Raw genomic sequence first — 15,826 nt, forward strand, 5'->3', positions numbered from 1 at the left:
TACCTTAGTCGGTTAATTGTGGTCTCGAAAATGTGTGAGCAGTCTTGTGAACTTCCCAGGAATGAAATCCCGGTGCAACTTTCAACTTCCCAGCGCTTTGATGAGAATCATAAATTAAGTAAATAAAATCAATCAATACTCCTTGCAAGTCCGAGCGTCTACAAAAATTACTCGCAGTATTTAGTTTATAATGAGAATTACTCATTCACTCTTTTAGTACGGCTCACATTGTATAACAGAATTAAATCTCCACGGGGTTGTTTATAAGTTGGTTTGTGATAATTTGTTAAGGATAGTCACCCAAATGGAATATCCTGGTCACAAAAGAAACACAAGTTCACTATACTGATACCCTCATCGCAGCCTCAGTCCCCAGTTACATTCTGACCATGCATGAAGTATACTTTTTAAGAAAAAGTCGCACAGGAAAGAACCTGGGCACGAAAACCAAACTACCGAACGACTGATCCGCTCTCAACCCCAGTCCCCTTGCATCGGGACTGTGACTGTGTGATCATCGTCGGGTGTGCATCATCATTCGCCTCGAAGTATGAAGTATTACCCTACTTCCATGCTCTGCCCATGTGGTTATTATGAGGTGCTATTCCTTAGCGCAAAATAACGATTCCTTCGAACCAGCAAAATACCGTTCCTTTATCAATTTCCCTTTCAACGAAAAGCTTGGCCAAGCAGCATCCTTGGATAATGCTCCAGTCTCGGAAGCGAGAAAATTAGGCACTTTCCCCCTTGCTGGAATAGAGCAGGCAGCTGCCACTTGCAGCTTCCTGAATACAGTGCATTTTTAAAAGTGCTGGTGTAATTGTGGGGGGGGGGGGGCGGGGGTACGAATAGATACAATTACGCAATATGTACCGTAATTGATTGAATATATATACAATCAGGTGTATTCTCAACATAATAATAACAAGAATTACCGAAAAATATGTAAGCAGTGTTCTTTCCAAAATGCATTTTCGAAGATCGCCCCGAGGAACGCTTATTCTTGACAAACGTTAAAAACGAGCCATACTGAAATTATCCTCAGGGTGCTGAAATTTTCATCCAATTCCTAGATTGCGTTATGGCGATATTAATAGTTCATATCGTTACAGTTTATACCATATGTGAAGTTGAAGCAACCAGGTGGGATAACATAGTTGCACACTTAGATCGTTTGGATGGGGGGGGGGGAGCTTGGTTGGACATGGTTCCACTGAACTTTGCTATTGGGTTTTGCAGTTATGATTTTTCATACTAGTAATAAAAGTCACCCAAGAAAGAATCTGGGCACGAAAAACAAACAACCGAACGACGGATCCGTTCTCATGCCCTGTCTCCTTCCATTGAGACTGTGACTGTGTGATCATCGTCAGGGGTGTATGGCACGATTTCCCTACAAGGGGGACATAATGCTACATATGATCTTAAGCCAAATTACTGGGGATTAACGGGGTCAGGTTCTCTTATGCTTCTTCTCAGAACATTTACATAGTCTATATGCAGACTAGTATATGTTGATGACTAGAAAAGTAGTATATTTTTCATTGACTAGACATGTTTTGTCGGAATGTCTAATTAAATCACTTTCCATCCATATACTTTATATAGCTAACCCTTCTCCCTTCCCTTGATAGGTAGGCGCGTAGCGAAAGGGGGGGGGGCGAAGAGGGCGACCGCCCCACCCCTTGAGCAAATTTGTTTGTCATGTTTTTATGATATCGCTAGTAATTTCAAAGTAGAAAATGCTTAGATGCAACTAACAAGGCCTGGGAAGTGCCATTTCCAGCGATATGGGAGGCACTTTCGGCCAAAATTGTCTTGTACGCTTCACGCCAACTTATGGTGGCGCTACGCTTAGAGAGTTTCCGCTTTAATACCGTTTATACGGCTCTGATAGTTTCCAGTGCCGAATCTACGGCTCTAATAGTTTGCCTACAGGTTCGCCCCTCCCTTGGCAAATTCCTCGCTACGCGCCTGTTCATAGGTCCGCTGCAGAGGACTATATGGTATTTCTGACTAGGCTGGGGGAATCAAAGGAGCAGAAACCAGTCCCCGAAGAGTGATCGAACACGTACCATGAAATGGCGTTCACATAAATTCCAAAAGTAGGGAAGGGGCACGTCCAAAATCCCCACGGATTGATTTAGATAGGGTGTGAAGTTTAATTGATTGGGACTGACGCGAATCAGGGGTGGGGGGGGGGGGCTGGGATCATTGATGCCGACTCGCATGTACGACGTAGGTCTGTTGTTCTTCCCCCAGAAATGTTTAAATGTAGACATCATTTTTGAGCAAATTATATATACTATAAAATTAAGGTACGACGGCCCTAGACGCATCATTGTGTTTATAAATACTACTTGAGCGGTGAGAAATGGGAAGGGGATATAAATCCGTAGTAGTTGTCTAATATTCTCCATCTGAACGCAAAAATTGCCCTAAACTTCAATCAACAACGTCGTATCAGGGATTCCATAACAACTCCTTGGTCTTACAGTGACCGGATATTCAGTCTGTTTCTCTTTCCCACGGTAAAGTTGTGGTCATTTCCGAGGTTTATGCCTTGTTCTCAGTTCGATGTTATTTAGAGCTATTATCTCGATATCTTTGTTTGATGAGCTACCACTTATGCAGAGTGTAGTTGTGGGATCACAACTATCTTTCAACTGAATATCCTAACCACTACATGATAGCTGAAGGCTTGGCCTGTCATGGCACCTGCAAATTTCTATGTCATGAATGTTTAGATTTTGAGCTAGAAGAGGAACATTATAATTCTGAACACAACCCTTCCGTTTACTCTCAGCCTCGGAGTAATATCAATTAACCAAATAATTTCTAAAATGGTTTGAAGCACCTTCACCCCTCCTTATTTTTTACATCATCTGTACTTTGATTTATACTCTTTCACATAAAGGCAGAAAACGATGACGGGGACTGAAAATAAGCCCCCCCCCCCCCAAAAAAAAAAAAAAAAAAAAAAAAAAAAAAAAGCACTGCAGTAGGTCATTTTACGTCTTTTTATTAACAAATTAAGGTTGAAACTTTGATGTACATTACTGTAATTGTGGCATATGGTACTCTTAGGAATTTTTCTTTGTCTTATTTAGGGAGAATACTTCCAACAAGTAAACAATCCTTTTCCTTTCCTGTGGTGAAAACTTCCCGTCTGGACAATGACTTTGTGTGGTTTTCTTTTGCACACGACCTGCGTCAATTAGCAGTTTCAATCACTCCAAAATAATTCGTACTTTTATCTGTCGCGATAAAGCAAATCACTTGTGAAAAAAATTTGTTACTAAGGCTCGCAGCGCCCCCGCAACTACTTGTATAAATAGTTTGCACCAATTGAAGTGACCCTTTTAAAACATAGTAAAAGTTGTTCATAGACTAGATAAGCTCATTGGTCCATAGAGTTGCTGAGGGAAAATCCCGCACAGCTGATTTGCGTACCGCTCAAACAATAACAGTGCAGACACACACATGTAGGGCTCTGTGGAAAGATCGTCATCACTTTCTTTGTTGACGAGCAGTCCGGTCAAATTCGTCTATACTCATTGCAGAAGGTTAGTAAAATGAATCAGTTCCCTTTGTCTCGAATTAAGAGTATTACTTTGTAACAAGAGCGCAAAGCTTAAATAATTTTGCATCGCATTTAGATAAGACCGGTACAGTATTTTGGATTCTCTCTCTCACTCTCGAGATATACCTGTTAGTGTTTACGTTTTCGTATTACTATAAGTTACTCTAGCCTAAACGATAACGTTATAGTCGTCAAGAATTGCATTCGTGAGTTGTGTGACGCATTTACTATGGAGTCCAAACCGGTGAGTGTGCAAGTTACATCGTGTTAGATATGTTTTCTTTTTGCAATGCATTGTGTAATTTTATACTTTTACAGAGTCATTCAGTTTCCATGGTTGTATTCTTTACATTTTACTAATTTAATTTAAGCCTTGCAACTTCAAAATTAAAAAGGTGACATTTATATGATTTGTGAGGATATGATGTAACCAATACAAACTGTTAGGTTTAACTTGGAAGCACAACCAGAACAGCAGAAGAGATTTCATGTAGAGTTTGCTATGACTTTTAACAATTATGTAAAAACAATATTAATAAAATATAGGCTAGTAGTACTTTATCTGGATATTCTAGCATAGTTTTAAATCAGGTCGATATATATCCCTTAATAACCAATGTTGACTTTCACAATAAAGTCACACACATCCCTGGATCTTTATTACCTTAACACCATGTTACTAATGTTGTATGATATTACTAATGAGTTTGTTCTAGCAGAGGGCAGTAATTAGGTACTTCTTGGAAATATGGTTTGTATGTGACATTGGGCATCTGGGTCTTTTGATTATTGCATATAATCAGTATAACTCTGTAATGCCAACTCTTCACTTTCAAATTGGAATGCACATATAGGTCAAGAGGAGGATAATATGTCCCTTTTTGCCTCTGGATTTCCTAAATAATTATGATTTAATATTTATCAAATAATTAATGAACATGGGTATAAATTCTAGAAACGATAGGGTAGAAAATCAGAGTCAGTTCCTGTAGAGGAAATATTTGTTTATGTGAAATGAAACTTGATCAGCTATGAAGAACTTGTCTGTGACTTGGATATATATATATATGAACGATTTTGAATGGTTTTATAGTCAATAGCACGAATGAATGAAATCATCAAGGGAGTATTTCTTATATATAGAACACTATATTCAGAATGGGACACTTAGAAGTTAGAGGGGATGAGGTGGAGAGAGGGGTCTCAGGTCGAGAAAGAATATGAAATATCACTTAGACATGCTGCTTATAACACATTACTTCTCAGCTAATAGCTTCAGTCAAAAATATCTGAAGACTTTTCTAGATCCTCACAAAGAATATGATGATAATTTTGGTCAAAGTATACTTACTACTTAATTTTAACCAAGAACAAAGATGTTCTCACTTTAATGCAAGCTACACTCATATTTAGCATACTGATTGACCAGTTCAGTGACAGTGCCTATAATTTCACTCTGTATGGCAAAAGAAAAAACATCATAAAATTGTTGTGATAAACATTATTTTTCTCCACCTCCTGGGGTTTGCTCAAATTTCATTTGCAATTATCCATGTATCCGTTCACCTTGCAGATTCTGTATAAAATTATATCAAGTGTTTGCCAATGATAATGCTCTTGTTGGATACTTTCTGCGATGTGACTTATGTCATGTATGACAATAAGCACCACCATTTATTGTAGCACAATCAATTGCTTGTGTCTGCGATGTGTTTCAGGTGTTAGGTGTCTTTTCAGTGCCAGCTAGTCCTCTTTCTTCAAGGACCTTGACCAAACAGTGTGAGTTCTGTCCCCATTAGTGTCGAGACTGTCTCGAAACCACTTGAAGGGAAAACTTGTAACCAATAACATATCAAAATATATACCAAAAAAAAATAACTTACAGGGGTACAATTAAAGTTACCATGGTTTGTTTTGAATTTGTTATTCCAGAACTTGATGCTTAAAAGGTCAAAAAAATGGTATCTTCCTCTGATTATCTCATCAGTGTTAAATGCGGTCAACAATTAATTTGTCAAGGTGATTTAATTTCCATGCAGGAAGGATGCTGAATTTTCTAGACATTGCATGCCATCAAGTCTGTATTTTGTAATTTAACTTCCTGTATCATCAGCAGTTTAGTGAGAAAAGTTGGTAAACACACAGCATAAACTTGCATACTTGAATTTTCTTTCTCCCTACTTTGGAACAAATATTTCCTTTCATAAAAGTATTACAAGAATAATAAAAAACAGAAAGGCAAATTGTCTGAGATGATAGTTAAGCCTGCATAGGTTTGACTTAGTTTCTGGGGAAAAAAAAATAAATAAATAAATAAATGAATAAAAATGAAAATAAAAGAAATGGTTATTGCTCTCTAGAAGTTTTGCCTATAATATATTGTGTCATTTGTGCTTTATTAAATTTTCTAAAACTTAAGTTATTGGCTTTATGTGTATAATAAATAGTCCATGTCCCATGCAGTCTTGACAAAACATTTATATAAATACACCAATTAAGTCTAGCCTATTTTTTTTTGAGTGAAAGTTTGTCCTTCGTAAAGCTGAAAATTCGCATGATTCAATTTTAAATGACTATAATTTTTAAATCTTATTTGTAGAAATTTGATGCCGTTTTCACTCCATGAGAATAACCACGAAGGTTACCATAAATTAAAACCCACCACATCATTGATCTGGATGTCTGCCAGGTGGTGCATTTGTTTGCTGTAGTATTTATAGCGTGAGTCATGCAAGGACTATATAGACTCCACCAATCAAACAAGTCTGGTCAACTTTCTACAGTATATACAAGTTGAGACTTGCTATGGTTCTTGCTCCCAATCAACACTCTAGCTTTATTTATCCAATGGAGCAAACAATTCATTCATATGTTGGTACCTTGCAAGTAACAATTGCACAGATCTTATCACAGTCCGCTGTATATTCTCTGTGAAGAAGTGTGTGTGTGTGTTTCCATTGTTTACATGGCATGCAACAGTATCTTTATGCTGTATATATGTACTAGGCTAGTTGCAGCAGGGAGTATACTCCATGGTTGCAGTTATTTACTATAGTTCCGCTGACCATCGACTAGGTTGAGTAAATTTAAGTGGAATAAGGATCACCACAAACTTTGCCTCAGAGTATATCTTCAAAACAAAGAACGGCTGTTAAAGTTCCAGTAAACAGACAAATACAGACCTATATACATCAACATGTGAACAACTCCCTGGTTGCAGTTATTTACATAGTTCCCCTGACCTTGGACTAGGCTGAATAAATTTAAGTGGAATTAGGATCACCACAAATTTTACCTCAGAGTATATCTTCAAAACAAAGACCAGCTGTTACAATACCAGTGAACAGGCAAATATTGACCTACACATCAGTGATAGCATTTCGTACACTTTTCTGGTATTTGGTTTGACCATTGCATGGAGAACTATATATTTTTGTTTACAAATCTTACTCATTTATAGACGTATTTAATCATAAAGTTTGATTTCGCATTCTCTAAATAACCATTTGTTTTAATAGTTGTGTGGGAGGATGCATTTGAAACCTCTCTAGGCAAACAATTGCCCTTGACAGTATACAGGATATAAATAGATAATAAATTTGAAGTGTGAATATACCTGGGCGGCTATATAAATCTATATCAGCCTATAGAGCAAAGTATACCATGCATTTGGAGAATAATGGAGATTGAGAAAACTCACTCATCCAGATCTGCTGACATTTGTGCAAGGCCTGCCAAATCAATAAGTTCATCTGTCTGTGTTTTGGTTGTGTAGCCATGGCTGCATGTAAACCAGTGATGGTCCCATGCCAAGCCCATGCAGTGTATATAGGCCTACACACTGTATGAGCACAGCTAGTAAACAGTTGCATGTAAACAGTTTATTTATTAAACATACTATTTGGCCCCACCCCGTGTGGTGCAAGTTACATAGTTTGAATTGATGCAAGAGCAAGTGTATTTGTCTATTGATCGTCCTCATACCAACTTGGAGATCTTTATTAACACTGGGAGAGGGGTATTTCTATTGGGAGCCGTGTCTATATGCATGATATATGTATAGAGGACATGCTATATATATGCTACATACCTCTATATGTATACAGCTCTATTCGATGTTTCTCATGGACAGCTGTGGATAAAGTTTGTTTAACTATTTGTCATAATGTGGCAGTTTCCATTATTATGAGATGTCAATTTAATTTACAACTTTTCTGCAAAGAGCAAAAATATCGCCATGTTTTTTTGAGAATCCTTTTTCTCGTCCCTTTGCTAGCTGTGGATCAAATGGCCAACTTGACCAACCATTCTCCTGCACAAAGTGATCATTTGTATCTTGGATTGAGACCATACTGTATAACGAGGAAAATATGTTTGATATTAAAGTGTGCAATAACTAGTATAAGGAACTAGCTATGAGAAGATATCTTGTGAATGTACAGCTGTGCCAGTCAGATCTAATTAGTGATGACTGATGACTCTCTGTTAATTTTCATTTTGAATCTTTCACAGTTGATATTTCACAACTTTTCACTCTTCTGAATTTTTCTACAACTATATGTCGCTTCAAGGAACAGTATTTGCGATATATGTGCCATACATACAGTGTTACAAAATCAACTATAAAGCCTGCAGCATTTCTAATAAATATTTTCTGCCCCAAAGAAGACAAAATCGAGATCCTTCTTGTCTGTACACGCAAATTGTGAAACTCAAACTGAATGGAGATTATAAAGAAGCCAGTCAGGATGGTATTGTAGATCTATTGTACCATTGAAGGATTTAATCCTCCTCTCGCCCCCCCCCCCCACCACACCAGATAAATAGCTGTATAGTGCTGTAAATCGTATCAAAAAGCAGTAAAATAGTAAACTGCAACTGTGAACAATAGACATCTACTAGCAACTAGAAAGGATTCCAGACTAAATTCTGCCAAGAATAATCCATGGTTGCAGCTGGCCAGCATTTAGTCGTAATACCAGTAAATTTATTCAACCAGCAGCTCCAATCAGAATACATATATTTTTGAAATCCGACAAGAATATAGCCCAGTATATAGTTGAACTACGAGGAATAAAAAAAAAAGATACTTTATATCTCGCACAGCTATGGCTTATCAGAACAAAGATGGCGTGTTGGTCTTTGTTACAGGAAGTACAATGGTAATTGGAAGATATTGAAACAAAATACGCTTGTTTTTTGTTTTGTTTTGTTTTTTGCTTTTGCCTATGAGAAAACTAAGCAGGTCTACATAATTTAATTCAGAAACCATAGGGGGTATGTATTTTATTAGGGATACGTCACAAAAGGGTATACAGCTATGTACAGAAATAGCTAGAATTCTGAGGGTCATGATATATGTCACTATATATGGGCAATATTGAAGGCTCAATCACTCTTTGTTCTTACATGGGGTCAAATTTATTTCTTGAGGAATTTCAGCTCTGCAGTTCTCTTTGTCAACCTCTTAAGGAGCAAAAATTTGTCAGAACATTTGGTCAAATTATACCCAAGTGTTAGTACTGTATGTTTTGTGCTAGATAGACAGAACTTTGAATTTGTATATTGTTGATGATGATTTTGAGGTTCACTCTACTGTACCTTCCATGATGTGTTTATTGCATATTATTACAGAATATGGTAAAAAGGGATTGCATCACATATCACTGACATAATGTATACCACTGATTTAACTTGTGTCATTACACTGCACAAATATATATGCATGTATACACGTTACTTGTGATGACACGTTTGAATAAAGGAGTACATTTTTTTCTTTGATTTACTTTTTTAATTACAGTCAGAAACCACCACAGATCACACAATGACAGCATCAGGAGATAAAAATGGAAAGAAATCAATGGAAAGTAAGTAACGATGCAGTGTATTATTTAACCCAGTAATTTAAAGGGACATTATTTGCTGCATGAACAGAAAGAGTTAATAATTGGGACAATTGTCTGATGATAATACTACCTACTCTACATTAATGTCCTTTAATATAATGCTTTATAGCACTCATACTCCCTGTACAAAACAGTTCCTAACCTTTTTTTATTGAAAAATACAATATTTCAATACTGCGCATGCTGTAATGATTACAAATGCTTTGAAGCATGCTATGAAAGTACACGCAGTTTATAAAACACAAATTGCTCCGATTGAGTGATGAACAAATTGTTGAGAAGGGGGAAAGGGAAGGGGAAGGGAAAGATTAGGTTGTGTTATTTCTTTTACTTAGTTACTTGATAATTGATACTCATATGATGATTACCATTACTGAATTTACCACCAAGAAATTGACAGGTTATGAAGATTAAAGTTATTTCTGACCTGTAAACAATGTAACATATAGTAGCATACTGTAGCCCCAGTGGCAAGGGGACTCGGGGAACAGGTTCCCCCTCATCTTTTGAGCAGCCTTTACCCTTATATATCTGGAGCCCCCACCCCCCTCCAACCTCTTACCTTAATATTGAATCGATGTAAATAGCTACAGATTCTATGATAAGTATAATATATGCAGTGTAATTACTAACCTATATTTTGCTTTCTTTTTGCTTTCATTTTGATTTCTCTCTCTCCAGTTTCCAGGAAAAGGAAGTTTGTGTCATTATTGATCTGTCTTGGGACGGTAGTTGCATCCGTCTTGCAGCTTGGCATCTCATTCTGGGCCAGCAGAACAGTACTTAACATCTCAGCAGGGTCATTTTGGGCTTCCTTACCAGTATGTATAATAGTTAATGTTATCTTTACAAGTGATTAATTGCCATATCTATGGGCAGTTGCAGGGCTGGGGGAAGGGGAGGGGTGTGGGTTCCCACTTTATTTTCTTGTGGGGGGTGGGGGAGCACTAGAAATTAGAAACAAACACTTTAATTTTAATCATAACAAGTGCATAGATGGACATTTACATTTTGGCAAAATATTGCCCTCTGACCTCCATTTACAATACACACTTTTAAGAAGTTCCATTTATTTTCTATCATGCATTTGTCTTGGTAAAATTGTATAGCAGTCGTTTTATGTTCCTTGATGTTGATGTAGTGACTGATGATAGACCAGCACAGTATTATAATTATACGCATCTGTATATAGTTACATGTGTTAATCTTAACATAAAGACTGCATTCTGTATATATATAGGAAAGTAAATTATTGCTTGTGACAGATTCAGAGCACTATGCATCTAACTTAAATATGCAATCTAGGGAAATAAAACATGTCATTGTCTACACCTGAAATAAAAATAAAAATGTCATGTGTGCAAAATCTATCACAGCCAAACAATCTATTGTTTGGTTTTAAGATGTGCCAGCGAGTAACCCGTAATATCTATCGGAAGAAATTGTTTCATGACTGGCGGATGTAAATCAATATTTAAACTACTCTGCTTTCTGCAGGTACTTTTAGGAATTGTAGTGGCATCTGCTGGTATATTCTGTGGGAAGCCCGGAAAATGTGCCATGTCCGCCGGTATTTCGTTTCTGGTCGTGGGAGTTCTCGTTGTTGTGGTCGGTGCAATAATAGATGGAATCACTGCGACAGCTGTCTCGGTAAGCATCGATTGATTATAAATGGATGAGGGGATGGGGGGGGGGATGGGAGGGAGGTGGAGGAGATCAGGGGGAAAGCTAATATCTGCCCAGCTTTATGCATTGTATTTGTTCTTCAGAATTGTCTCCTTGCATACATTTAATTGTTTCTGTATATTGGGTTTCATCGCAAATACAAATGTAATTATTCTTACTCTGGAGTTAATATGCAGAAATGATTTTAGATACGAATCTTGCATCTCTATGTCAATTAATAACAAAACTGATCTACCTTGAAATTAAATCTGTAAGATAAGTTTTGGCGCAAGTAAAGAGATCAGAATTCCCATTTTAAAAATGATAACTTAAAGGATATGAAACGTCCGTGGTTTGGAAGAATTTAATTAATGCACACCGAAAATTATTTTGTGGGATTTTCTTTCATTCCAGCCAATTCAATGTGAGAAAGTTGATTTTCTCATGAAAAAATCTGATTGTAATTCTTTATTGAATGCTATTTAATACCCCATCGTGGAATTTCATTGTTTTTCACATGTTTAATTTCTTTATACAGAGTATTGACTTCAGTCAATGCAGGCATTCTCCTGCTGGTCAGGCTAATTGTACCCACCTGTACCCCTGTAATGTCCAGCTGGCCTGGGCTAATACCTGTTACTGCTGTCATCTCACACAAAGAACAAATGATGAGTGTTATTTTAGACACGTTGGGTAAGATTTTACAATTTTAGAGGTCTACGGACGCCATTGTCCTAATCACTAAAAACTTCAACAAAATTTAATGGGATTATCACACAAAACAAATGTACTAAATAAGTAGCAAATTGACTATAGGTGTCCGTAGTACTTTAAAGGGTGTGAAGACTCGCGCACAAAGAAACGTCTCATATACCGGTAATCTGACCTAGTTTAAAATGAGGTGTAACAGATGTGTTAGACACCACCATCGATCCCAGAAAATACACACACAGCTTGCTACCGTCGGTAATTAGACACTAGTGTACAGTTGATGCAACAGCTACAGTTAATACCCACAACACAGTGTACATAGCAGCGTGGACATCTCAGGTCTAGATAAAAGATAACAAGGTATCACGTTTCATTACTGTCTGCATTTTGTAGCAACAGGAAGAAAACGTCATTTGCAAGCAACGGAAGGTGAACTTTTTCAGGGGCCAGTCTTCAATGCCTTGAAAGGTCTACGGCCACCATTTTCCTAATCAGTAAAAACTTCAACAGATTTTTTTTCCCGTCTAATTATCACATAGAATTCCCAGTCCTCTAACTTTAAGACGGTGTTTATGTAGTAGAATTTCACCAGTCCCCTGTGGCCCTCTATCAAGATCAAAGCATGTCCACTCCTTTGTATGAGATGCTTACATGTACTGTTTGTTAGTTACCTTGTCACAATCACCACAGCAACCACCACAGACACATACGAAAATATCTCTCATTACTTGTTCAAGACTTGATATGTACGCACAAATGAATTTCATAGTAGTTCGTAAACGTCAGTGCATTTTGGCATTCTGTTTACTATTTATTGATTTTAGTCATTGATTTCAAATTTTTCATATCATCTCCAAGATTATACAAATCCTTTTCTCTAATTTTCACATTTAGTCTCTCCCAACATCCCAGTATATTCGCTGGTGTATCATCCTGTGACCAAGTCTCCAAGAGGTACATTCGTCTTCTCTGGACGTCTGTTGTCTGTTGCTGTCTGGTGTTTGCCTTTGCCATCATCTCTATCGTCACCATTTGTCTCTTCAGAAGAAAGGTCAATATACAAGAATCATTATTTTTTGTCTTTATTTCCCTTATAAATAAATAAATAGCTTGTATATGATTTGATTTCTTAATTGAGAAATAAGTAAATAAGTTAGCCAAATAAAGGATGGAGGTAAAGTGTTGACTAGAGATAAGGGTTGGTGGTTAGCAGGGGGTTGGGTTTGCCGGGGGAAGGGGTTTGTTGGGCAAATAGGGTTGACTAAAGAGGGAGGGGTTCAACATGGCTACCAGGGGTATTTGTTGGATCAGATTCTTTGCAAACGACATCTATTAATCAAATTTAAAAAGCCTTAGCTTGAAAATTAATTCCGCGATTTCTATATTAATCTCTGAGTTTCCTCATTCACCTCTTCCCTCTGACACCCCCCCCCCACCCCACCCACCTTGACAACCATCCAAATTAACTAATATTGTGTTACTCTGTGACTGTACATATAATGAGTCATTGCTAATAGTACAAATAAATTCCACTTAATGACATATTTCTACTGTTGTGTAATCAATGCAGGTATTAGTGGCAAGAGACTACATGTCCCCAGTGAAGAACACTACCACCCCTACGACCCCATCGGCACCTGGACCTTCTACACCCCCCGAGGGGAACGTCACCTACTCCTTCCCACAGCGTCAGAATAGCATAAACCAGCCAGCTCAGCCCACGCAACAGCGAGTGTCCTTGGTGGTACAGACCCCTCCCGGTTACGCAGGAGGCCCTGTGTACCAACCCACTGTGGTGGCGGTTCCGTGCACCATCGAACAGAGCCCCCCAACCTACTCACAGCAGCCACCTACTGCACCAGGGTACATGTAAACTAGAACCACCTACTGCACCAGGGTACATGTAAACTAGAACCACCTACTGCACCAGGGTACATGTAAACTACATTTTCCATCATTTTTCTTCATTTACTAAAATCATGGACCAATTTGTTATGAAATTTGAGGGACACAAAACTCTGGAAATTTTCTTACTCTTCATTGAAACTGTTATTTTTTATTTTTATTTTTTTGTGTTTTAATGTTTTTTATTTTTTCATCCTTGTATCAAATGTTGGATTCAACTTTGAAAATCAGTTGGCTAGCAAACATTTTATTGACGATACAGGAAAAGAATATCTATTCTTACCAGGTTAGCCATGTGTTGTTTCTGTTCCCTTTGGTTTTGTCGACCAAATTTTTTTTGCTTTGCTTCAGTTTAAGTGAAAGGTTTGGTCAGGGATTACTGTGTGCACGTTTGTGGTTGAGGTGATATATCTGTTCTCCTTTTTTTTCTTTTTTTTTAATGTAAGATTTGAAGATTGTTTGATTTGAAGATTGTTTATTCTTTGAATGAGATGTAACTCAAAACAGAAACCATGAATAGTAATGACTTTAGAGGAGTATATTGTGTTTAAGTTTATTCTTTCAAAATAATGAAATCTTTGTCAAAGTGCAAAGTTTTAATTGTTCAATTTAATTTAATCAGTGGGTTTCTTTTCACTGTGAAGTTAAATGTCCCAATAAAGTGAACCTAATATTACTATATAACTTGGGAATGCCTGGACAGTTTTGGTTCACCAGAACCTCTCAGATTTCTCATTGTAGGGATGCCACTCAAACTGGACCAAAGTTTTATCAGAAGAGAGGAATTTGATTAATCACAATATGCTCCTTTTAAAGATTGGGGATGGTGTTAAACTAGGTTGCACACTGCCCAGCTGAATGGGACCAGAGTCTTAAGACTATTGGTCTTGCTGATTGTCGATAAAATTTGTCACAACGTACATTCCAGTTGATTCAAGGTCGCATTCGGTTGGGACAGAGTGGATATTTTGAGTATAGAGGTCATGATAGGAGTTGTTGGTAATGAAAGACATGTGAGGTTGCTAGTGAAGTGTGCTGTCAGAAGAAACTTGAAAAAGAAAGTGGATTTGTAGGAAAAAGGTGTGGAATAAATATTCCATAAATATTGGAAACAAATTTGCACAAATACCATTTGCAAATGAGGATAATATATTTCAAAGGGATGCAAGAATTAAAGAAAGTTTTCTGAGGGCTGGTCCTTCCATATTTTTATTAATTTGTCTAGTTACGGGTTTGTTCGGTAAGGCTATGTATATATTTTATGCTCTATTTCAGGTACTAATTGTTATTTCAGCTGAATTGTATTCGTTTATATTTATTACAGTCGGGACTTTTGTGTGTCGGGGTCAAGGGTCACAAAGGCTCATATCATATTAAGTTATGGAAATGTCTGTATTCTCATGAGGTCTTGCTATTGATGTTCAAATAATTTATTGCAAACACTAAATTTGCACAACTTTTGAAGTTTGTTCAATCAGCCAGGTATTAGTTGGCATGATTGCATGTCACCTGGTAATTACAGTTCCATATTCTTTCTGCCTTTCGTCTGGTCACCTCTCCTCTCATATTATATTATTAGTGACAAAATGTGTTGACCGAAAGCGAATCTGAAGTGTCTTAAATTAATCAATATTCCAATTCACTTGATGATAATCAAAATACTGGACTTTGTTCCAACAGAGTATCCCCATCCCTTATCCCCTACTTCCCCCCTCCCAACCCCCACCCCCCCCCCCATAAATAAAAATACAGTAACCATAAAATGGAACCCTTCAAATGCCTGCTTGGTTGTTACAGTCGTGATATTGCTTTTTGATCACAGCAAGTATCCAAAATTTGAGCCTACATCAAGTGTTTATGCAGTTATCACAGTTCTATCAGAAATTACAACAAGTCAGACACACTTAAATAAATTAATTTAATTATTTATAGTCAAGACATATCTCTTACATGTCTTGACGTAGCTTGCAAGGAGAGAGAAATTATTATCTTGCCTTTTATAATATTTTTAGATTTAGAGGTATATTTAAGTAACATTGAATTTTTGATATTT

General features: G+C 37.2%; 2 protein-coding genes across 4 annotated transcripts in view; both read left to right on the top strand.

The window, feature by feature from the left end:
• The first annotated feature begins 3,428 nt into the window (after positions 1 to 3,428).
• LOC139975172 (uncharacterized) lies at positions 3,429 to 15,504 on the top strand. 3 transcript variants are annotated; one of them, XM_071982848.1, is made up of 7 exons: positions 3,429 to 3,566; positions 9,387 to 9,453; positions 10,174 to 10,313; positions 10,990 to 11,142; positions 11,696 to 11,850; positions 12,763 to 12,919; positions 13,439 to 15,504. In XM_071982848.1, exons 2-7 carry the CDS (start codon positions 9,411 to 9,413, stop codon positions 13,739 to 13,741), a joined length of 951 nt encoding a protein of 316 aa, XP_071838949.1. In that variant the 5' UTR covers positions 3,429 to 3,566; positions 9,387 to 9,410; the 3' UTR covers positions 13,742 to 15,504. The 3 variants fall into 3 exon arrangements, with proteins under 3 accessions (XP_071838949.1, XP_071838947.1, XP_071838946.1); XM_071982846.1 differs by lacking the exon at positions 3,429 to 3,566 and adding an exon at positions 3,580 to 3,827; XM_071982845.1 differs by lacking the exon at positions 3,429 to 3,566 and adding an exon at positions 7,583 to 8,745.
• LOC139975173 (homocysteine S-methyltransferase YbgG-like) overlaps positions 7,409 to 15,826 on the top strand; it is a 170,559-nt gene continuing 162,141 nt past the window's right edge. Inside the window, exon 1 of the mRNA XM_071982851.1 lies at positions 7,409 to 7,422. The gene's annotated coding sequence lies outside the window, so the exon portion shown is untranslated. The remainder of the gene's footprint in view (positions 7,423 to 15,826) is intronic.

The sequence above is a fragment of the Apostichopus japonicus genome, chromosome 10 (assembly GCF_037975245.1).
Source record: "Apostichopus japonicus isolate 1M-3 chromosome 10, ASM3797524v1, whole genome shotgun sequence".
NCBI classification, from domain to species: domain Eukaryota; kingdom Metazoa; phylum Echinodermata; class Holothuroidea; order Aspidochirotida; family Stichopodidae; genus Apostichopus; species Apostichopus japonicus.

Bases quoted from the DNA above. Each gene is read 5' to 3' on its own strand.
- LOC139975172 (XM_071982845.1), top strand. From the start codon at position 8,692: ATGGCTTATCAGAACAAAGATGGCGTGTTGGTCTTTGTTACAGGAAGT. The intron at 10,314-10,989 runs GTATGTATAATA...TGCTTTCTGCAG, and splicing joins CATTTTGGGCTTCCTTACCA to GTACTTTTAGGAATTGTAGT. The intron at 11,851-12,762 runs GTAAGATTTTAC...TTTCACATTTAG, and splicing joins TGTTATTTTAGACACGTTGG to TCTCTCCCAACATCCCAGTA.